This window comes from Bombina bombina, chromosome 3, assembly GCF_027579735.1.
Source record: "Bombina bombina isolate aBomBom1 chromosome 3, aBomBom1.pri, whole genome shotgun sequence".
NCBI classification, from domain to species: Eukaryota; Metazoa; Chordata; class Amphibia; order Anura; family Bombinatoridae; genus Bombina; species Bombina bombina.
In genome coordinates, this window is record NC_069501.1 from 455,809,459 (window position 1) to 455,833,253 (window position 23,795).

Here is a 23,795-nt window from a genome sequence, read left to right on the forward strand (position 1 = left end):
TAATAAATGTAAAAAGAAAAACATGTCCTGGGCGATATGAATTGCGCATCCCTGGCTGCACTTACCTCTCAGTCAAAGGAACAGAAGCCGTTCTGGCGGCTAAAACTAACAAATTAAGATATAGCTGCATCTAAAAAAAGTATCAATTTAAAGTATCAATTTCATCAGCATCAGCCATTAGCCAATAATTTTAAAGTAAAAATGTGCCGGTTGCACTGCAGAAAAATAAAAAAATTCCTGTTGAAGAAAATTCTGTGCTTAACATAACTGGCAATTCTTTCTGCAGGCAGGCTCCACTTTCTGCGATATTATCGCAGATCGCACTATGTTCTGCCTTGGGGCCCCCAGCCTCCCCAATTCAGAATTTCTCTGATTATGAAATAGTTGAAAATGTTATCACATTATACAGTATGGGAGTCTGCACAATATATAGAGTATGGTAGCCTGCACAATACATAGAGTATTGGAGAATGCACAATATATAGATTATGGGAGCCTGCACAGCCTGCACAATATATACAGTATGGGAGCCGGCACAATATATGGAGTATGGGAGCCTGCACAGCATGCACAATATATAGAGTATGGTAGCCTGCACAATATATAGAGTATGGGAGCCTGCACAATATATAGTGTATGGAAACCTGCACAATGTATAGAGTATGGGAGCCTGCACAGCCTGCACAATATATAGAGTATGTGAGCCTGCACAATATATAGAGTATGGTAGCCTGCACAATATATACAGTATGGGAGCCTGCACAATATATAGAGTATGGGAGCCTGCACATTATATAGCATATGGGAGCCTGCACAATATATAGAGAATGGGAGCCTGCACAGCCTGCACAATAAATAGAGTATGGGAGCCTGCACAATATATAGAGTATGGGAGCCTGCACAATACATAGAGTATGGGAACCTGCACAGTCTGCACAATAAATAGAGTATGGGAGCCTGCACAATATATAGAGTATGGGAGTCTGCACAGCTTGCACAATATATAGAGTATGGTAGCCTGCACAATATATAGAGTATGGGAGCCTGCACAATATATAGAGTATGGTAGCCTGCACAATATATAAAGTTTGGGAGCCTGCACAGCCTGCACAATAAATAGAGTATGGGAGCCTGCACAATGTATAGAGTATGGGAGCATGCACAGCCTGCACAAAATACAGAGTATGGGAGCCTGCACAATAAATAGAGTATGGGAGTCTGCACAATATATAGAGTATGGTAGCCTGCACAATATATGGAGTATGGGAGCCTGCACAGCCTGCACAATATATAGAGTATGGGAGCCTGCACAATATATAGAATATGGGAGCCTGCACATCCTGCACAATATATAGAGTTTAGGAGCATGCACAACTCACCTATATCAGGTCTGCTGCGCACCGCACTAGAGAATAGATCAGGAAGGGGAAGAAAAGTCTAGAGAGGAACGCAGAAACTATTTACTTTAAGCAATAATGGAACAGTGACACCTAGAGGTAGAAATGAAAAGTGCATTCACAAATTTGATTTTCTCTGGAACCGTTATTTCTGGGAGATTGTGTTTTTATTTGCAGGTGTCAGGGAGCAGCTTTATCAATGCAGGAGACTCACGGACCGCCCGGGAGAGTTGGGATGTCGGACACTCTATTATTAAATGTCCAATTAAGAAAAAATATTTAGCACTGTTTCTGCAAAGGCTAATTAAATACAGAGTTCACATAGCTATACCAGTGGTTTGAGCTTGTGTTTGATTTATTGAATAAGAGTATTAAAATATATGACTTTATTTTTATTTATACTACTTTGGTCTTATGCCCACCACATTTCAAATTTTTGCCGCAGGAATTTTCAAATGTTGAGAGTTTTTATGGGGCAGTATTATGCAACTGTAATAGACCTGCACTGTCATATGCAGAGCATCACACATTGTATTGACTGTTTTTATGTTTTAATAAATATTTAATATCTTAATATTTGCAGTAGAATACCTATCGGTATAAACATAGGCGTGCACTTCATACAGAGCTTGAATATGGAAGAGTATTACACAGACACTTTGCATCAGGGTTTTTAATTGAAAAAATAATATTAATACATGATGTGTGTGTTACCGGTCTCATACATGGGAAAATGAGAAGCAGTAACTGTACAATAATGAAAAGCAAAAGCAGTTATTATTCTGGCACTTTCTTTTTTATATCTAATTCTGGCAAGTAATTATAACACTTTGGTAACATTTACAACATTAACAACATAGTGGCCCATATTTATCAAGGTCTGTCGGACCTGATCCAACAGTGCGGTTCAGGTCCGACAGACCTCGCTGAATACGGCGAGCAATACGCTCTATGTATTCAGCATTGCACCAGCAGCTCACAAGAGCTGCTGGTGCAACACCGCTCCCTGCAGACTCACAGCCAATAGGCCGCCAGCAGGGGGTGTCAATCAACTCGATCGTACTCGATCGGGTTGATTTCCGGCGATGTCTGTCCGCCTGCTCAGAGCAGGCGGACAGGGTTATGGAGCAGCGGCATCAAGCTCCATTCAGAGCTTGATAAATATGCCCCATTGTCTTTTTTCAGGTTAACAAATACATTGCTAATAATATGCACAATTTCAGATGCTCACTTGCATACTCCGTTCAATATACTTCTTCAATATATCCTCAATTCACACTGCTGTGTCTAAAGGCATGTGTTCTACTAATAACAGCAAACAAAACAGTTTTTTACATCTTATACCATTGCAATAAACATATATCACACTGCTGTGTCTAAAGGCATGTGTTCTACTAATAACAGCAAACAAAACAGTTTTTTACATCTTATACCATTGCAATAAACATATATCACACTGCTGTGTCTAAAGGCACGTGTTCTACTAATAACAGCATAGAAAACAGTTTTTTACATCTTATACCATTGCAATAAACATATATCACACTGCTGTGTCTAAAGGCATGTGTTCCGCTAATAACAGCATAGAAAACAGTTTTTTACATCTTATACCATTGCAATAAACATATATCACACTGCCGTGTCTAAAGGCATGTGTTCCGCTAATAACAGCAAAGAAAACAGTTTTTTACATCTTATACCATTGCAATAAACATATATCACACTGCTGTGTCTAAAGGCATGTGTTCTACTAATAACAGCAAACAAAACAGTTTTTTACATCTTATACCATTGCAATAAACATATATCACACTGCTGTGTCTAAAGGCACGTGTTCTACTAATAACAGCATAGAAAACAGTTTTTTACATCTTATACCATTGCAATAAACAAATATCACACTGCTGTGTCTAAAGGCACGTGTTCTGCTAATAACAGCATAGAAAACAGTTTTTTACATCTTATACCATTGCAATAAACATATATCACACTGCTGTGTCTAAAGGCACGTGTTCTACTAATAACAGCAAACAAAACAGTTTTATACATCTTATACCATTGCAATAAGGGGAATGAAAGGTAGCAGAGTCTCCTGTAATGGAGTTAAGGGATGAGCTGACAGGCTAGTGGAAAATCCCAGTGTAGTGTAGCAGCAACAATGTTGCAAAGTGAGGGGAGGTCTTAGGCTCACCTAATATAAACGAAGTTCTGGAACAATCTGGCCTCTTCCACCTGGGATTTTGCAAGGAGAAAGTTTTGCCATTCTTCAAGCGAAAATGTCTAGATCTAAGAGAAGTGCTGCGGTGCCCATTCGCTTCAGGGAGTCCCCTGGGAGATCCTTGAGGAGTGCACCTGTAATTGAAGAGGAGGATGAGGATGTGGTGCCACCAACTCCGGAGAAAACAAGGCCAGTATCATCTGCTTTAACTCCTAATGTTGTGGTCACTAACCCCCCAGCCCCTGAACTTGCACCCGCCGGGCCCGGTACTGTGATGGTTGCGGGACAGGCGGGTGCAGTGAGCGCTGGCCCATCCGGCCTAGACACGGCTTTGGAGGCAGGCCTGGGGGCCCTTACGGCCTCCGGAATGTCGCCGGAGGCGGCGGCGGCCATAGTGGGCATGTTTAAGGCCCTCACGGCCGCCGTTCTGCCTCCGGTGGCAAGCCGGGTGGAACCGGGGCCTACCGCCCCTCATTATCCCCCTCAATTGGGCCGGGGGCCTGGGGACCCTCATCAGGCAGGGCCCAGTATGGTAAATCATCCGGCCGGGTCCCTAGGGCCCGGCACGGATGCCTCATTGGTGGCTCAGTCGGTTACTGGAGCGGGGCCTGCGGGTCCTCGCCCACTCACCGGACCGCCGCTATCATTGGTGGCTCAGTCGGAGCCTGCAACTACCAGTGCAGGCTCCGGTTGCGGCCTTGCGTCCGCCGCGTCCATTTCCGGCCGGTCAGGTGACACGCGTGACGTCACTTCCGGCGCCGCGGTAGTCACACGGCCGGAACCTGGATCAGAGCGGCACATCCAGCGAGCGCGCAAGAGGCCTAGCCGGGTACTCTCCACAGGTGAGGGGGGAGTATCCGGGCGGGCCTGCTCCGCTGCGCGACACTCTGCAATAGCTAGCAATGCAAACAGAGCAAGTCCCTTACAGAGAGGCCGCGGCGCGCAGAGAGGGAGGCTCAGGGGTTCCAGTGTTAGCAAGCAGGCTTATGGGAGAGCTAGAAGCGCATTGCTGGAGCGCCAGTGGTATCACAGGGGGGGTGCCAGCAGCAACTATGTACCCCAAACAAGGGTGAATGCGCCCACTGATGGGGCACAGGGCGAGTCGCTAGGCACAATAACTGCAGGGGTCCAAGGGGGCAAAGGGCTTGTTGCGGCAGGTGCTCAGAACGTTCATTCAGTCAGGGAGCGTGTGGTCAGAGAATCCCCCTATGTGGCAGGGCCAGCGAATGAATGGAGTGGTGATATGAATGACGAGAGGGCTAGAGGGGTCCCAGACAGGGCCGGGGGCAGTACTTCTACCCCGATTGGGGGCGGCAGTCAAGGGGGACACACGGCTGGCCTGGATACTCCCCTCTCGTTTGTTTCTCCCCCACAGGACATGGTGCCTACACCGCAGAGGACAGAGGGCCCGGGTACAACGGGAGTAGGACTATCTGTACAGCCAGCAGGCGGATCAGTGGCAGCTGCACCAGGAACATCTACCCCGTCAACATCGGCAGTTGGTGAGAGAAATGTATTTAATTTGTCACGCATTACTGACACCGACTATAGCACTGATTCAGACTCAGATGGTGGGAAGAAATTAGGGCTTAACAGTAAGGGGCAGCGTCGCATGTTCAAAATGTTAAGGCTATTGGTGGCTGAGCGTAATCAGGCTAGAGGTTTAGGTAACATGGAGCAGGCTGCGCCGTTAGCGGGGCAAAGCACGGCGACAATATCCAAGGGCAGTGGCCAGGGAAGCGAGAGCGTTGCGCAGCTGCAGGACATGTCAGTCAGTACCAGGAGGGTGGCATTGCAGGGAGACTCTTATCCCTGCAAGATCCACTGCCTCCATGCACATCTCAAGCCCAAGACGGTACAAAAAATCCGCGATCATAAATACGTCAATATGTTCGAGCTGTCCCTGGAGGCGCAGCGAGATAAAGAGCGTAGTGAGGATGGGACTGGGCCAAAGAAGATCCAGCGCCCAGATACATTTGAGGAGTGGAGGAAGTGCTTTAGGGTATTCTCCTCCTGCTACATCGAACAGAGGCCGGAGGCCGCGGTCGATGTAATTAAGTACGCGGAAATCATTGAATGTATCTATAATAGATATGGGGAAGGCATGTGGCGTGCTTATGATAGCGAATTTAGGCGGAAGATGGTCGATAACCCGGTCTTGAACTTTGGGGTAAAAGACTTGGACCTGTGGTCCCTGCTCATACCGGAAAAGGGGGGGGCAGGAGCTCCCTTGCTGCGGTCAGGGCCCCAGAGGCCAACGGGCCCCATCAAGCGGAGAGGCAGGGAGTGCTGGAAATACAATGAGAAGCAGTGTGACAAAGGAGCTTCCTGTTCCTTTCGGCACGCTTGCATGTACTGCAGCGGTCAACACCCAGGTGTTGAATGCCCGAAGCGGAGGGACGGAGGAGCTTTCCGTGGGGCAAAATCGGGGGGGGCTGGACAAAAGGGCTCCAACACCCCTGAAGCTGGACGCCATTAGACCTTGGCTGGCGGCCTACCCAGACAGGGTGTCGGCTGCCAACCTACTAGCGGGGATTGGCGAAGGTTTCAAGATACCAACATTGGGGTTGGTAATGGGGTCCTCGTCGCACAAGAATCTGAAGTCGGCTTACGAAATGCCGGGTGAAGTTAGGGCGAAACTGAGCAAAGAAATTGCTCTGGGAAGATTTGCTGGTCCATTTGACCAACCTCCCATCCCTGACCTAGTTATTTCCCCTTTGGGGGTGGTTCCCAAAAAGGAACCAGGGAAGTTCCGCCTGATTCAGCATTTGTCCTACCCGAAAGGGGGTTCTGTCAATGACGCAATAGACCCAATGATAAGCTCGGTGTCTTACCAATCGTTTGACCAGGCGTTGGAATTAGTGTTGGCGGCGGGTCCGGGCGCGCTGCTAGCCAAAATGGACATCGAATCTGCCTTTCGGTTACTCCCCATACACCCAGCGTCTTTCAGACTGATGGGGTGTAAATTCGAGGGGAATTATTTTGTAGACAAATGTTTGCCCATGGGTTGCTCGCTATCGTGTGCTTATTTTGAAGAGTTTAGCTCATTCTTGCACTGGGCCATCATCACGGAGGCCGGCGGGGGAATAGTCGCTCATTATCTGGACGACTTCCTGCTGGTTGGCACCGCGGACACTCGCGAATGCGATCGACTGATCGCAGTAATGCGTAGGCTAATGTCGAAATTTGGAGTGCCACTGGCTGAGGAAAAAACACAGGGCCCCTGTACAAGACTCACGTACTTGGGGATCGAAATTGACACTGCTGCAAGGCTATGTCGTCTCCCAGCCGATAAGGTGGAAGCAATGCTCGCGGCGGTGCGCAAAGCCAGGGCAGCGAAGAGCATGCCCCTGAGGGAGCTTCAGTCCGTGCTAGGCTTACTCAATTTTGCGTGCAAAATTATACCCATGGGTCGCGTGTTTAACAGGAGGATGGAGGCTTTACTTTCCAATCCGCACGGCACACGTAAAGTGTCGGTTTCGGAAGACATGCGGGAAGATCTGAAGGTATGGGAACTCTTCCTGCAAGGCTTCAATGGAACTCTGCTGTGGCGCGCTCCTAGGGTTTCCAGTCAGACAGTGCACCTGCTGACGGATGCAGCTGGAGCAGCAGGTTATGGCGCCTATTTGGATGGGCAATGGAGCGCTGAGCCATGGCCCTTGGCATGGGTCCGAGCAGGACTGACAAGGAACTTGACACTTCTGGAGCTCTTTCCCATAGTTGTGGCTATGGAGCTCTGGGGGTCGGCGTTAAAGGATCGCTACATAGTGTTTTGGACGGACAACGCTAGCGTTGTTTTCGCCATAAATAGGTTGTCCGCGTCGTCACCGGTAGTTGTTAGGTACTTGCGACAGCTAGTGCTGAGGTGCTTGCAATACAATATTCAGTTTTCCGCGAGGCACGTTCCCGGGGTCAACAACACCCTGGCGGACGCACTCTCGAGGTTTCAATGGGAACAGTTTCGCAGACTGGCCCCTAACGCAGCAGCAGTTGGCTTACCTTGTCCCCACTCTATCTGGCAGTTGGCGGGGCAGGGAGGTCCATAAGGCACCTAGTGAGGGCATCCCTGGCGCAGAACACGTGGAGAGCTTATTCACAGCACTGGGGCGAGTGGGTAAGTTACTGTTACGCACAAGGCGCAGCGCCGGAAAGGGTCTCGAGGGATCTGTTCTTGGAGTGGCTGGCAGAGAAACATGGGCAAGGGACTTCGAAGGGCGCTATATCCAATAGAATAGCTGCAATCTCCTTCTTTTGCAATATGCTAGAGTGGCCCAATATCACGAAAGGTTTCCTGGTGAAGCAAGTGATTAAGGGCTGGGGAAGGCTCGAGGGTAGAGCGAAAGATGCGCGCGAACCTGTCACATTTTGTAGGCTAGCCAGGCTGGTGGACGCAATCGAGGGCATTTGCGTCGAACCCGGCGAAAGAGAACTGTTTCAGTGCGTATTCTCCTTGGCGTTCTTTGCGGCCCTCAGGCCGGGCGAGCTGGTCGCAACCTCAAAGGATGCAATTAACACGGGTATGCAGTTGGCTCATGTCAAACTGGCGGGCGATAATTTGTTATTGTTTATCCCGCACTCGAAGACTGACCAGGAGGGGAAAGGGGTGTGGATCACTCTGACTCCCTCGGCATCAGGCGTCTGCCCGGTTGTGAGTACAAGGGCCTACATGGCGCAGCGACCACGGGCCCCCGCCCAGTTCTTAGTGCATTCCGACGGTTCGAATCTCTCCCGGTACCAGTTCGCAGCGGTGCTCAGAAAGGTAGCGCTTGCAGCAGGTTTGGGGAAGTGTAGAATCACCCCCCATTCCTTCCGAATAGGGGCTGCCACCAGCGCGGCAGCGCTAGGTTGGAAAGGAGATCGCATACAGAAGTTGGGCCGATGGAGGTCCCAATGTTACAAGTCTTACGTGCGCCCTCCAGCTGAAGCCTAGGGGGTATTCGGTGTAGGAGGAAGGAAACTGGCGTTTTACATTTGTTTGGTTGTGTTGTTTAGTTTTAGTCTAAGGTGATTGACTATGTAATCCGTTTTTCAGGTGTGGCTACAGGTCCTTCTCGTATCTGGATAATAGGGCACTCCTACGTGCACTGGGCGGCACTGAAGGCCCATTCTCTTCCTGAGGGGCAGCAGTTGGGGATTCCGACGTCTCAGGCATCAATACGGTGGTTGGGCCGTAGAGGCTTACAGTGGGATGGTTTGCCTGCCCTCCTCCAGAATGCCAGACATCGATGGGGACAGCCCCACATCATCCTCCTTCACATGGGGGGAAATGATATAGGGAGTGCACCTGCTCTAGATCTCATCAATGCGATGAGGTCGGATGTCAAGTGGATCTGTACCACGTTTCCGGGGGTTAGGCTGGCCTGGTCCAACATAATCCCCCGGCTGCGTTGGAGATATTTCCCCACACCGAGGATAGCATATAGGGTTAGGAAAAAAGTTAACAGGGAGCTGGGTAGAGCAGTAATAGAGGTAGGGGGTTTTGTGGTCCGCCATGAACTGATCTCAGCGGACAAAAAAGGGCTGTATCGCCCGGACGGGGTGCACCTGTCCGACGAAGGGCTGGCGATCTTCCTGGTGGACCTCAAAACGGCTCTGGTTAGTAATATTTAGCGGGTGGCGGCAAGAGCCCGGTTTATGTGGGAGTGCCTGTCTCTTGTGGCGGGAGGTCGTAGCCATCAACAATTGAGGGCGGAGTCTGTAGAGGTGACAGTCGGGCTAATGGGCGGGGGTGATGTCCTCAGGTCGTGACCTGGGGGGCCCCGCCCCGCGGGTCTGCTGGCTGAAGATCCTTTAGGACGTCCGCGCCTACTAGACGGAATGGGGTGGGGCCACATTTGTGCCCACCCTTGGCATTTGCTATTCCACGACATCTGGCTGCGACCTCTTGTCATATGGAGCTAATAGTTTACTAGGCCTCGAATGCCGCCACAAGTTAAATATTTGAATGACTTCCGTTGAAGTCAAGTTAATAAATGTGACCATCGTTATGGTCTTTAAATCCCAGCTATCTGTGTCGTGTCTTTATTTATAAGTTAAGTAGTTATGTTAAGTTGTTTTGAAGGGGTTGGAACTACCAGATACAGCATCAGCCCTTAGGGGAATGAAAGGTAGCAGAGTCTCCTGTAATGGAGTTAAGGGATGAGCTGACAGGCTAGTGGAAAATCCCAGTGTAGTGTAGCAGCAACAATGTTGCAAAGTGAGGGGAGGTCTTAGGCTCACCTAATATAAACGAAGTTCTGGAACAATCTGGCCTCTTCCACCTGGGATTTTGCAAGGAGAAAGTTTCCCTCCCTCCCAACCCTATTGTTGAATGGTTAATTAAGTAATTGCTATTGCAACAGTTTTTAGGCGTCATTCAGGCAGATGGCTTCCCGGACGGGTTGCTGGTCCTTTAGATGCGAAAGGCAGGGATGGGGTTAGTTGACCTAGTCTTGGTAAGACCTTAGCCGTAATTTATTTGCTTCCTGGGCGAGCCTTGCTGCAGGGCTTGGCCATACCAGTGCCTTAGAGGCTGAAGCGCATCATAACATCCACGTATCTCCTAATGGCGGGAGGTCGTAGCCATCAACAATTGAGGGCGGAGTCTGTAGAGGTGACAGTCGGGCTAATGGGCGGGGGTGATGTCCTCAGGTCGTGACCTGGGGGGCCCCGCCCCGCGGGTCTGCTGGCTGAAGATCCTTTAGGACGTCCGCGCCTACTAGACGGAATGGGGTGGGGCCACATTTGTGCCCACCCTTGGCATTTGCTATTCCACGACATCTGGCTGCGACCTCTTGTCATATGGAGCTAATAGTTTACTAGGCCTCGAATGCCGCCACAAGTTAAATATTTGAATGACTTCCGTTGAAGTCAAGTTAATAAATGTGACCATCGTTATGGTCTTTAAATCCCAGCTATCTGTGTCGTGTCTTTATTTATAAGTTAAGTAGTTATGTTAAGTTGTTTTGAAGGGGTTGGAACTACCAGATACAGCATCAGCCCTTAACATATATCACACTGCTGTGTCTAAAGGCACGTGTTCTACTAATAACAGCATAGAAAACAGTTTTTTACATCTTATACCATTGCAATAAACATATATCACACTGCTGTGTCTAAAGGCATGTGTTCCGCTAATAACAGCATAGAAAACAGTTTTTTACATCTTATACCATTGCAATAAACAAATATCACACTGCTGTGTCTAAAGGCACGTGTTCTACTAATAACAGCAAACAAAACAGTTTTTTACATCTTATACCATTGCAATAAACATATATCACACTGCTGTGTCTAAAGGCACGTGTTCCGCTAATAACAGCAAAGAAAACAGTTTTTTATATCTTATACCATTGCAATAAACATATATCACACTGCTGTGTCTAAAGGCACGTGTTCTACTAATATCAGCATAGAAAACAGTTTTTTACATCTTATACCATTGCTGTGTCTAAAGGCACGTGTTCTGCTAATAACAGCATAGAAAACAGTTTTTTACATCTTATACCATTGCAATAAACATATATCACACTGCTGTGTCTAAAGGCACGTGTTCTACTAATAACAGCAAACAAAACAGTTTTTTACATCTTATACCATTGCAATAAACATATATCACACTGCTGTGTCTAAAGGCACGTGTTCCGCTAATAACAGCAAAGAAAACAGTTTTTTATATCTTATACCATTGCAATAAACATATATCACACTGCTGTGTCTAAAGGCACGTGTTCTACTAATATCAGCATAGAAAACAGTTTTTTACATCTTATACCATTGCAATAAACATATATCACACTGCTGTGTCTAAAGACATGTGTTCTACTAATAACAGCATAGAAAACAGTTTTTTACATCTTATACCATTGCAATAAACATATATCACACTGCTGTGTCTAAAGGCATGTGTTCTACTAATAACAGCATAGAAAACAGTTTTTTACATCTTATACCATTGCAATAAACAAATATCACACTGCTGTGTCTAAAGGCATGTGTTCCGCTAATAACAGCATAGAAAACAGTTTTTTATATCTTATACCATTGCAATAAACATATATCACACTGCTGTGTCTAAAGGCATGTGTTCTACTAATAACAGCAAACAAAACAGTTTTTTACATCTTATACCATTGCAATAAACATATATCACACTGCTGTGTCTAAAGGCATGTGTTCTACTAATAACAGCATAGAAAACAGTTTTTTACATCTTATACCATTGCAATAAACATATATCACACTGCTGTGTCTAAAGGCATGTGTTCTACTAATAACAGCATAGAAAACAGTTTTTTACATCTTATACCATTGCAATAAACAAATATCACACTGCTGTGTCTAAAGGCATGTGTTCTGCTAATAACAGCATAGAAAACAGTTTTTTACATCTTATACCATTGCAATAAACATATATCACACTGCTGTGTCTAAAGGCATGTGTTCTACTAATAACAGCATAGAAAACAGTTTTTTACATCTTATACCATTGCAATAAACAAATATCACACTGCTGTGTCTAAAGGCACGTGTTCTACTAATAACAGCAAACAAAACAGTTTTTTACATCTTATACCATTGCAATAAACAAATATCACACTGCTGTGTCTAAAGGCATGTGTTCTACTAATAACAGCATAGAAAACAGTTTTTTACATCTTATACCATTGCAATAAACAAATATCACACTGCTGTGTCTAAAGGCACGTGTTCTACTAATAACAGCAAACAAAACAGTTTTTTACATCTTATACCATTGCAATAAACATATATCACACTGCTGTGTCTAAAGGCATGTGTTCTACTAATAACAGCATAGAAAACAGTTTTTTACATCTTATACCATTGCAATAAACAGAAAGGAGACAATGGCCTTGATCAATACCTATATTACCTATGAGTAAGCAACGTTTGTGGTACACCTAGTGTAGCTCAATCAGCTTAGACTAGACACCGCAAACGCGGCAGCAACTATTTTTATACCATTTTATATTGTCATTTGAAAAAGGATGGTGGATCAACAAATTAAATTAAAAACAACAATTAGGGAAGAACAGGGGGACGCCACTGACGCGTTTCGCCGTGGTGGCTGTATCAAAGGGCCCTTTGTTGATCCACCATCCTTTTTCAAATGACAATATAAAATGGTATAAAAATAGTTGCTGCCGCGTTTGCGGTGTCTAGTCTATGCTGATTGAGCTACACTAGGTGTACCACAAACTTTGCTTACTCATAGGTAATATAGGTATTGATCAAGGCTTGGCCTAGTATATATATTATTCAAGTTATTTATAAAATAAAGCTGGTAACAGAGTCATACCTACCTTAATTCACAATATTTTAGTGGTACCTATAAGGTAACGGACTCTCTACCTAATACTTTAGGAAAATCTAGTACAAGTCTTTACGGTATTAACAGGTAAAAATCAGGAGTGTGTGAGATATTAACGGTATTAACAGGTAAAAATCAGGAGTGTGTGAGATATTAACGGTATTAACAGGTAAAAATCAGGAGTGTGTTAGATATCCCACTCTCTATAGTAGTGTGGGTAGCACAGTATTTATTTTATTTTTATGAATATAGATACTTAGTCGCAATATTTCACTAACGGTATTAATAGGTAATCCAACATCAGAGTTTATAATATGACTCCTTACAATTATACGCAAAGATATCTAAGTGCAAACTATTAAGATATTAATGGATAACCATAAGCAGTCTATCTGACCTTTTACCTTTGATAGTCGAATTCACTGTAATTTATCAGTGGCATCCATAATAGTTATTCAGAGGTCTGTCTCCTCGAACATAGAAAATTACCAAGTGGAAAATAATTTCTAGAGGCAACCCTATATGAGAGTCTATTAATTGACTCCTTACATTAACACTCTAGGAATTTCAAGTATAAGTCAATACGGCATTAATAACTAAAAACAAGAAGTATATCAGACCACAAACGTCTTATAGTGGTGTGGGTATATATATATATACTAATCCAGATAATTATTAGAGATATCCAATAAAAGGTATTAAAGGTTACACAATATTTTAGTTCATCAACTCTATACAATTACCATTTTTGGAACTCTAGTGTTCGCTATTGCGGCAGTACTTAGTAATTACTTGATGTGTATCTGACTTCCCACTCTCTATCAGTAGTGTGAGCAGCATAGCACTCACTAACCCACAACTCATTACTGTACTATTATAAGGCCAGAGGTCTGTATAATAACCAAACCAACCTATGAAGAGAATTACAGACAATCTGGGGTGTATATACACACTATAGTTGGTAGACGTTTAACTAATACCCTCCATTATTAGTGGAGACGTTCAACTAATACCCTCCATTATTAGTGGTTATTGTATATTCTACACATCTTTTCCTCTATTTTTAATATCCGAACCTACCTCGAATAAGGATTATCGTTACCTAACATGAGTAATATGCCAAGAGACAATCTTGTCATTTGATTTACAAGAGACTTTACATATACCTAACAAAGGTGTTTGTCTCTATTAACCAGCAGTGACAGTATCTGGTTAATAAGTGGTGGATCCAAATTTATACTTTTTTTAAAAATGTTTGTTAATCCCCTGTTTTTAACATGATCTAGTAAAAGTTATATTTTAATTTCCCATTTTTGTATCACATAAAACGTTCATAGAGTGCTATATTTGTACCCTTTTGTCAGTTTCTCACTGATTCTCTGTATACCATTGCAATAAACAAATATCACACTGCTGTGTCTAAAGGCACGTGTTCCGCTAATAACAGCAAACAAAACAGTTTTTTACATCTTATACCATTGCAATAAACAAATATCACACTGCTGTGTCTAAAGGCATGTGTTCTACTAATAACAGCAAACAAAACAGTTTTTTACATCTTATACCATTGCAATAAACAAATATCACACTGCTGTGTCTAAAGGCACGTGTTCCGCTAATAACAGCATAGAAAACATTTTTTTACATGTTATACCATTGCAATAAACAAATATCACACTACTGTGTCTAAAGGCATGTGTTCTGCTAATAACAGCATAGAAAAGAGTTTTTTACATCTTATACCATTGCAATAAACAAATATCACACTGCTGTGTCTAAAGGCATGTGTTCTACTAATAACAGCAAACAAAACAGTTTTTTACATCTTATACCATTGCAATAAACATATATCACACTGCTGTGTCTAAAGGCACGTGTTCTGCTAATAACAGCATAGAAAACAGTTTTTTACATGTTATACCATTGCAATAAACATATATCACACTGCTGTGTCTAAAGGCACGTGTTCTGCTAATAACAGCATAGAAAACAGTTTTTTACATCTTATGCCATTGCAATAAACAAATATCACACTGCTGTGTCTAAAGGCACGTGTTCTACTAATAACAGCATAGAAAACAGTTTTTTACATCTTATACCATTGCAATAAACATATATCACACTGCTGTGTCTAAAGGCATGTGTTCCGCTAATAACAGCATAGAATGAGAGTGGAGGGCCCTCTAGTGGGCCAGTAACAACATTAAGGGATTACCAACTTGAAGTCTGGAGAATGCTAGGGTGTTTTTGTTACAATGTTGCAGGCGAGGAGGCGGTGTTTTGTGCTTACCTTTATAGGGTCCTGCAGCAGTGTATTCGGCCTCTTTCTGTTCCAGACTTCGAGGAGAAAGTTTTTCTTTGTTCAGAGCTTGAATGATGGAGAGATCTAGAAGAAAGTCGGTGCCTCCCAAGCGCTTTAGGGAGGTTGTGGAGGTCGCAGCAAGGAAGAAGGGACCTGCAATGCAGAGAGAGGAGGACATGTCAGATGATGCGGTACCCCCCACACCCCAAAAAACCCCACCTAGCAGGAGTTTCAATAAAGGGAAAGGGCCTAAGAGAGGTGGGGGAGGTGGGCCTAGCACTGGTAGTAAGGCCCAAACTAGTGTGGGGCATCATTTAACCATGGGCCCTGATGTAAGGTGTAGTACACCTGCCCCTGGGTTACCCCGTGTTTGTTTATCCCCCAGGGGGAGGCAGGTTGCCAGGGGGGAGCAGGGGGGCTTGGAGGGGCTTGGTGAGGGCCCGGTATCGGCAGTGGGGCCTGAGAAGGAGGGGGGCCTAACGTCAGGGGCAGGGCCTGCCCTCGATTATGGGCCTGGGGAGCCAAGGGCATTAGATGGGGCGCTAGGCCTAGCGCCTGCAGTATTGCCCGCTCTCCCGCCGGCTGCCATGGCGGCGGTTCTGGCCCTGGCCCAATCCCTGGCCACGGTTGTGATGCCATCTGCACAGGGCCGGGCCGGAATGGTTGCGGTGGCGGCCGGAGGGAGCATGGAGGACCGTGGTCGGATTGCAGAGTGCGCAGCAGGCCATCCCTCCACAGATGGCGGCTCTCGCAAGAGTTCCTCCTCACGTGCTTCCAGTGAGGATCGCGGCCGCCATCTTGGAGGGAGGGATGAAGGAGCAGGAGGAGGACCGCGCGACCGGAGCAGCCCAGGTAACTTGGGGAGGCTCCGGTTCGCGGGGGGGGGGGCTCCGGCGGCCACAGGGAGGGTCCAGGGGGTCTCAGGGCACTTACCCGGGGTGTCGGGTGCGGCGCTAGCGGAGGATGGCGCGGTAAGGCCCGGAACAAGCGCGCATGCGCAGAGGCAAGCTGGTGCGCATGTTGAGAGGGCCGAAGTGATGCAGGGGGCGGTTAGGCCCGGGACAAGCGCACAGGCGCAGAGGACAGGAGGAGTGCATGTGGAGAGGGCTGAGGCAAATGATAGGGCGAGTAGGCCCGGAGCCAGCGCTCTTGCGCAAAGGGAGCTGAGGGCACATGTGGAAAGCAGGAATGGCATGCAAGCTGCGAATGTGGGAATGCAGCAGCAGGGGAGCTTAGCTGGAGAGCATGTGGGGATGGCACGGGCTGGGAACACAAGGCAATTTGTGGGAAGTATGCATGGGGCTGTGTGTGGGGCTCCTATGAACACCCAGGGCTTGGTAAACAGGGATGGAATGCATGGCAACCAGGGAGTGTGTATGGAGGAAATGATAAAAAGGGCTGTTCAAGCAGCTATGAGTGACGCAGGTATGATGGCCCGTCCTGGGTTCTGTGACAACGCCCAGGGGGGTCCTGTTCAAGAGGCAATTATTTCCAGGGCAGTGGCAAACGCACTGGGCATGAATACAAGGGGGGTGCAGAGTGGGTCTAGGATGGGGGCCTCAGTCGGGGACCCTCCAGTGAACCAGATGTCTCCCCAAGTTGCTTTGTCTCCCCAGGTTACACCGGCAGCAGAGATGAGGACACCTGCGGGATCATCCAATGCGCTGGTGGTGGCGGGGCCCAGCAGGGAACAGCAGAAGGAGGCTGACCCAGTCCAGATGACAGCGGCGGACGCCGACAGACCTGCAGTGGGTGAGTCCTTTGTTCTAAACACTACACACGCTGACACTGACACTTCTTCTAGCGGGTCAGGTTCTGAGAGCGGGGAGGACCTAGGGCTAGTGGGAAAAGGGCAGCGTAGGATGTTTAGATGGATCAAAAAGATGGCAGCGAATCAGGCAAAGGGGAGGTCTGTAGGTACAGGGCAGGCAGAGGGGATAGCGGGGTCGTCAGGGACGGGCCCGAATATGCCCTTGGAGTCACCAATCCCGCGCAAAGTGGCGGCACAGGGAGACACGTATCCCTGCCTGGTGCACTCCCTTTATGGCCATCTCAAGGCTAAAGTTATTAAAAAAATTCAGGAGGGACGTTACGTCAATATTTTTGAGCTCTCACTGGATGCGTTCAGGGCCAAAGAGCGGGCCCTGGATGGATCCGGTCCGAAAAGGGTGCGTAGGCCAGAAACCTATGAAGAATGGTTGAAATGCTTCAGGGTCCTGGCGTCCTGCTATGTGGATAGGTGGCCCTTACAGGGGCACAACTTGTTCAAATACCAGGACACGATTGAGGACATCCATGTCAGGTTTAAGGAGGGCGCATGGCGGGAGTACGACATGGCCTTCAGGAGAAAGATGGTTGGCAACCATCTGCTTCATTTTGGGACACAGGATATGCATCTGTGGTCCAAGTTGGGCTTGGAGGGGCCATCCCCCCTTCCCTCCCCTGCGCGTCAGGTGCAGGGGCGGGTTGGGCAGAAGCAAGGTAGAAGGGGTAGAGAGTGCTGGAAATTCCAGGACAGATTGTGCGACAGAGGGAGCAGCTGTTCCTTTCGGCACATATGCAAGCACTGCGGGGGGCCCCACCCAGGTGTGGAATGCGGAAAAAGAAAGGAGCAGGGACAGGCCAGACCGGCCATTAAGCCGGGAACTGGAGTTAAGGGCCCCAACACTGCTTAATCTGGCAGCCATGATGCCATGGCTGGCTGATTACCCGGATCAGGAGTCAGCGGTGCTGCTCCGGGACGGGCTGGGTGTGGGCTTTCAGATACCAGTGCAGGGTTTGGTTGTGGGGTCGGGGGTTCATAGGAACCTGAAAACGGCCTATGAGTTCCCACAGGTAGTGAGGGACAAACTGGCTAAGGAGGTTGCGATGGGCCGGGTGTCCGGCCCATTTGCAGTTATGCCCATAGCCGACCTAGTGGTCTCCCCCCTGGGGGTTGTACCTAAAAAAGAGGTAGGAAAGTTCAGGTTGATTCATCACCTGTCCTTCCCTAAGGGCGCGTCGGTAAACGACGCAATTGATCCGGACCTGAGTACAGTGCACTATCAATCGTTTGATGAGGCGCTGACGTTGGTGCGAGTGAAGGGCCCAGGGGCTCTGATGGCAAAGCTAGACATTGAGTCAGCTTTCAGATTATTGCCACTGCACCCCTCTGCCTTTAGGCTTATGGGGATGAAGTTCGAGGGGGCATTCTATGTGGACAGGTGCCTGCCTATGGGGTGTTCGTTGTCATGCTCGTTGTTTGAGTGTTTCAGCACATTCCTTCATTGGGTGGTGACGGTGGCGTCGGGGGGTGGGTCTGTGGCCCACTACCTGGATGATTTTCTGTTGGTAGGGAGAGCGCGAAGCACGGAGTGTGCGCTGCTCATGTCGGTAATGAGGGATATCACAGATAGGTTCAGTGTTCCCCTGGCCGCTGACAAGACGGAGGGCCCTTGCACGTGCCTTACGTTCCTAGGGATAGAGATTGACACGGTCAAGGCTCTATGTAGACTGCCAGACAATAAAGTGGAGCGTATGCGGCACATGGTGCGGCTAGTACGGGGGCAGGAGAGAGTGGCTAGAAGGGATGTGCAATCCCTATTGGGTTTGCTGAATTTTGCTGGAAGGGCAATTCCAATGGGAAGAGTCTTTAACAGGCGCCTGGAAGGGCAACTGAAGGGACCAATTGGAAGTGGCAAATGGATCAGAATCTCATCGGAGGTCCGAGAGGATCTGAGTGTGTGGGACACATTTTTGTCACACTTCAACGGGATTTGCCTATGGAGGCACCCGACGGTTTCTAATCAAGTGTTGCATCTGTTCACCGATGCAGCCGGCAGTTTCGGGTATGGCGCATACCTGGACGGTGAATGGAGCGCGGGGCCATGGCCCCGCGAATGGGTGGAGGCTGGCTGGGTCAAGAACTTGACTTTGCTGGAGCTCTTCCCCATTGTGGCTGCAGTGGAAATTTGGGGAAGGAGACTGGCTAATAGGTCAGTGGTATTCTGGTCGGACAATCTGAGCGTGGTGTACGCCATTAACAGATTTTCTGCCTCTTCGCCGGGGGTAGTTTGCTACTTGAGACATCTGGTGTTGCGCTGCTTGGAGCTCAACATCACGTTCACGGCCGAACACGTCCCGGGGGTGCATAACGTTATCGCTGATGCACTCTCTCGATTCAACTGGGAGCAGTTTAGGAAGGCAGCGCCCAGGGCCGCGAAGGAGGGTCTAATATGCCCGTCTTTTCTTTGGCAGCTGTTCCAGGCTGCGAGGGGATCCTCCCCCTAATCAGAGCATCGTTGGCGCCAAAGACTTGGTCTGCATACGTCAATCACTGGAATAAATGGGTGGCCTTCTGCCAACAGATGGGAGTGCAGGTGGAAGACGCGTCCAGGGTACAGGTACTGGAATGGTTGGCTCAGTTAAGGATAGGAGGGGCTAGTAAAATGGGTGCAGCAAGCAAACTAGCAGCTTTAGCATTTTTTAATAAGGCATTGGGCTATGCTGACCACTCAAGGTCATTTCTGGTTCGTCAAGTGCTGAAAGGTTGGGGTAGGGTTTCCCCCATCCTAAGGATCGGAGGGAGCCCATAACATCGGGCCGGTTACGAGATCTGGCCAGACAATTGCAATCGGCCTGTACGTCGGACTATGAAAAACTCCTGTTTAGTGCAGCATTCGCGCTGGCTTTTGCGGGGGCATTACGAGTGGGGGAGTTGGTGTCCTCCTCCAAACTTAAAGGGACAGGGGGCATCCTGGCAGAGCACGTGCGTTGCTCGGGAGAGGGGCTTCTCCTGTTTGTTCCTCGGTCCAAAACGGACCAGGAAGGTAAGGGGGCATGGCTCCCGCTGCAGAGGCACGCATTTGAGGAATGCTGCCCGGTGCGATGTGTTGAAGAATTTCAAAGGGTAAGACCTCAGAGTAGCAAGCAGTTTTTAGTGCACGAGGATGGCAGCGCCTTGTCGCTTTTTCAGTTTCGCAGGGTACTCGCGAAAACGGCAGAGCTGGCGGGGCTGGATCCGAAAAAGATTGCCCCACACTCTTTCCGGATTGGGGCAGCTACCAGCGCGGCGGCTGGGACACCAGCTGCAGAAATTAAAAGGTTGGGTAGATGGAAGTCAACCCAATACAAAAGATACATTAGACCCATGGAAGTCAACCCAATACAAAAGATACATTAGACCCACGTAGTAAGGGGGCACACATCCATTAGGGTCGGGTGCCAGGGCATTACGAGTGGGGGGAGGAGGTCTGTAGGGATTGCTTGAAAGGGGCATCACGGGTAATGTGGTTTTGATCTGTTTTGCCAGATGTAAGAGGTGGCAATCCCCCTCCAGTTCGGGTATGGATTCTCGGACATTCCTATATCCATTGGGCGTCCATCAGGGCGCTGCGTTCAGCGGAAGGTCAGCAACTTGGATTCGCAACGTCCAGGGCGAACTTCCGATGGTTAGAGCGCAGGGGCCTCACGTGGGCTGATTTGCCGGCCTTATTGCAGGAGGCGCACAAGAGGTGGGGGCAGCCTAATGTGATAGTGCTGCACCTCGGGGGAAATGACTTGGGGTCTCTCCCAGCATTGGATTTGATAAAACGCATGATGGCAGACTTGAAGTGGGTACACACATGGCTTAAAAATGTTAAGTTGGGATGGTCCAATGTGGTCGCACGACTACATTGGCGGTATATTGTGACCCAGAAGGCAGCGTACAATGTACGAAAGAAGGTTAACCGGGAGATGGGAAGGACGGTCACGGCCTTAGGGGGCTTTGTGGTCAGACACGAGCTCTTAACAGCCGACAGGAAGGATCTGTTTCGCCCTGATGGTGTCCACCTGACGGATGTTGGTCTGGATATCTTCTTAAAAGACATCAGGAGCGCTTTATTGTTAGTTATATAAAAAAAAAGTTGTTGTAATTTGGTATAGTGTGTATATAGTTGCCTGTTGGCTTATTAGTTTGGCGGCAAGAGTACGCCTGGCTCTTGTGGCGGGTGGTCAAGGCCCTGGGGAGCGGGCACAGAAGGAGAAGAGTGACGGTCAAAAAGGGGGAGGGGTTACGCCCGCCCAGGCGCCGGCTTGGGGGGTCCCCTCCCTTACGAATACAGGCTGAAAATCTCTTATTTCCACAGCTCTATTTTTGTGCCATTGGGCGTGAACAGCCGGGTGTCACGCTGCAAACACCGAAAGGGGCCTTGACCAGCTGCTGATAGGGGTTAGGTTTAGGGTGAGATGCCGCCAACGGATTGTTAACGAACTTGTTGCCAAGTTTGGAAGTTAATTTATTTGAGTGCCTGCAATGGTATTAAATATCATCGCAGGCACAAGTTAAATCGTTTATGTTTAAATAAACGTGACCGTGACTGGTCTTTGTTTTTTCTCCCAACTGAGTGTCTGGTCTGTTTATTTCTTATAAGTATAAGGTTTAAAGCAAGTCGTAAGATGGAATAGGGGGTTAAGACCTTATGAGAGTGGAGGGCCCTCTAGTGGGCCAGTAACAACATTAAGGGATTACCAACTTGAAGTCTGGAGAATGCTAGGGTGTTTTTGTTACAATGTTGCAGGCGAGGAGGCGGTGTTTTGTGCTTACCTTTATAGGGTCCTGCAGCAGTGTATTCGGCCTCTTTCTGTTCCAGACTTCGAGGAGAAAGTTTTTCCCCGCCCACCCGGCCCCTTGGGATGAAGATGAGAGTGGCATCAGCGATGCGGCAGCATGAGGGTGAGTGAACCCGGCAGGGGTAGGTTTAATTGAGCTAGCCCTTTGTAAGCCCGGGTTGTTAATATAGCCACCCACCCACATCAGGAGGGTTGTACGATTCGCCTGATGGGGGGTGCTCTACTGGGTTGGGTGGAGATGCCCTAGCCGGTGGGTGGTCAAGGCCCTTGGGAGCGGGCACAGAAGGAGAAGAGTGACGGTCAAAAAGGGGGAGGGGTTACGCCCGCCCAGGCGCCGGCTTGGGGGGTCCCCTCCCTTACGAATACAGGCTGAAAATCTCTTATTTCCACGGCTCTCTTTTTGTGCCATTGGGCGTGAACAGCCGAGTGTCACGCTGCAAACACTGAAAGGGGCCTTGACCAGCTGCTGATAGAGGTTAGGTTTAGGGTGAGATGCCGCCAACGGATTGTTAACGAACTTGTTGCCAAGTTTGGAAGTTAATTTATTTGAGTGCCTGCAATGGTATTAAATATCATCGCAGGCACAAGTTAAATCGTTTATGTTTAAATAAACGTGACCGTGACTGGTCTTTGTTTTTTCTCCCAACTGAGTGTCTGGTCTGTTTATTTCTTATAAGTATAAGGTTTAAAGCAAGTCGTAAGATGGAATAGGGGGTTAAGACCTTAAACAGTTTTTTATATCTTATACCATTGCTATAAACGTATATCACACTGCTGTGTCTAAAGGCATGTGTTCCGCTAATAACAGCATAGAAAACAGTTTTTTATATCTTATACCATTGCAATAAACAAATATCACACTGCTGTGTCTAAAGGCATGTGTTCCGCTAATAACAGCATAGAAAACAGATTTTTACATCTTATACCATTGCAATAAACATATATCACACTGCTGTGTCTAAAGGCATGTGTTCTACTAATAACAGCATAGAAAACAGTTTTTTACATCTTATACCATTGCAATAAACAAATATCACACTGCTGTGTCTAAAGGCATGTGTTCTGCTAATAACAGCATAGAAAACAGTTTTTTATATCTTATACCATTGCAATAAACAAATATCACACTGCTGTGTCTAAAGGCATGTGTTCCGCTAATAACAGCATAGAAAAGAGTTTTTTTTACATCTTATACCATTGCAATAAACATATATCACACTGCTGTGTCTAAAGGCACGTGTTCTGCTAATAACAGCATAGAAAACAGTTTTTTATATCTTATACCATTGCAATAAACATATATCACACTGCTGTGTCTAAAGGCACGTGTTCTGCTAATAACAGCATAGAAAACAGTTTTTTACATCTTATACCGTTGCAATAAACATATATCACACTGCTGTGTCTAAAGGCACGTGTTCTACTAATAACAGCATAGAAAACTGTTTTTTACATCTTATACCATTGCAATAAACATATATCACACTGCAGTGTCTAAAGGCATGTGTTCCGCTAATAACAGCATAGAAAACAGTTTTTTACATCTTATACCATTGCAATAAACATATATCACACTGCTGTGTCTAAAGGCACGTGTTCTGCTAATAACAGCATAGAAAACAGTTTTTTACATCTTATACCATTGCAATAAACAAATATCACACTGCTGTGTCTAAAGGCATGTGTTCCGCTAATAACAGCAAAGAAAACAGTTTTTTACATCTTATACCATAGCAATAAACAAATATAGCTGCAAGCAGCGATAGAGGTGGCCACGCGCATCGCCTTTGAAAAGCATACAAGCTGCAAAGTCACAATATATAGCTACATGGCAAATTTCACAGCTTTAACATAAGCGGTTGCAAAGAAATCACATTTTCGAAATTTTCGCGTAAACCAATATGGCTGCCATAGCTTGCGACCAATTCCTTCAACATGAACAACTGTGACTCTAGGTCACAATATAAAGTTATACAG

The 23,795-nt window shown here is 47.2% G+C and overlaps 1 protein-coding gene across 1 annotated transcript; it reads left to right on the top strand.

Annotated features, from left to right (window-relative positions):
- Positions 1-3,481: 3,481 nt before the first annotated feature.
- LOC128653422 (collagen alpha-1(I) chain-like) lies at positions 3,482-10,507 on the top strand. The gene is made up of 2 exons (XM_053706690.1): positions 3,482-5,117; positions 8,648-10,507. The coding sequence occupies exons 1-2, from the start codon at positions 3,674-3,676 to the stop codon at positions 9,223-9,225; spliced, it is 2,022 nt and encodes a 673-aa protein (XP_053562665.1). The 5' UTR covers positions 3,482-3,673; the 3' UTR covers positions 9,226-10,507.
- Positions 10,508-23,795: the final 13,288 nt, after the last annotated feature.

What these genes read in the sequence shown, in the direction of transcription:
- LOC128653422 (XM_053706690.1), top strand. Translation starts at nt 3,674, where the DNA reads ATGTCTAGATCTAAGAGAAGTGCTGCGGTGCCCATTCGCTTCAGGGAG. An exon ending in CCCGTCAACATCGGCAGTTG is followed by an intron (nt 5,118 to 8,647) that starts GTGAGAGAAATG and finishes TCCGTTTTTCAG; the next exon opens with GTGTGGCTACAGGTCCTTCT.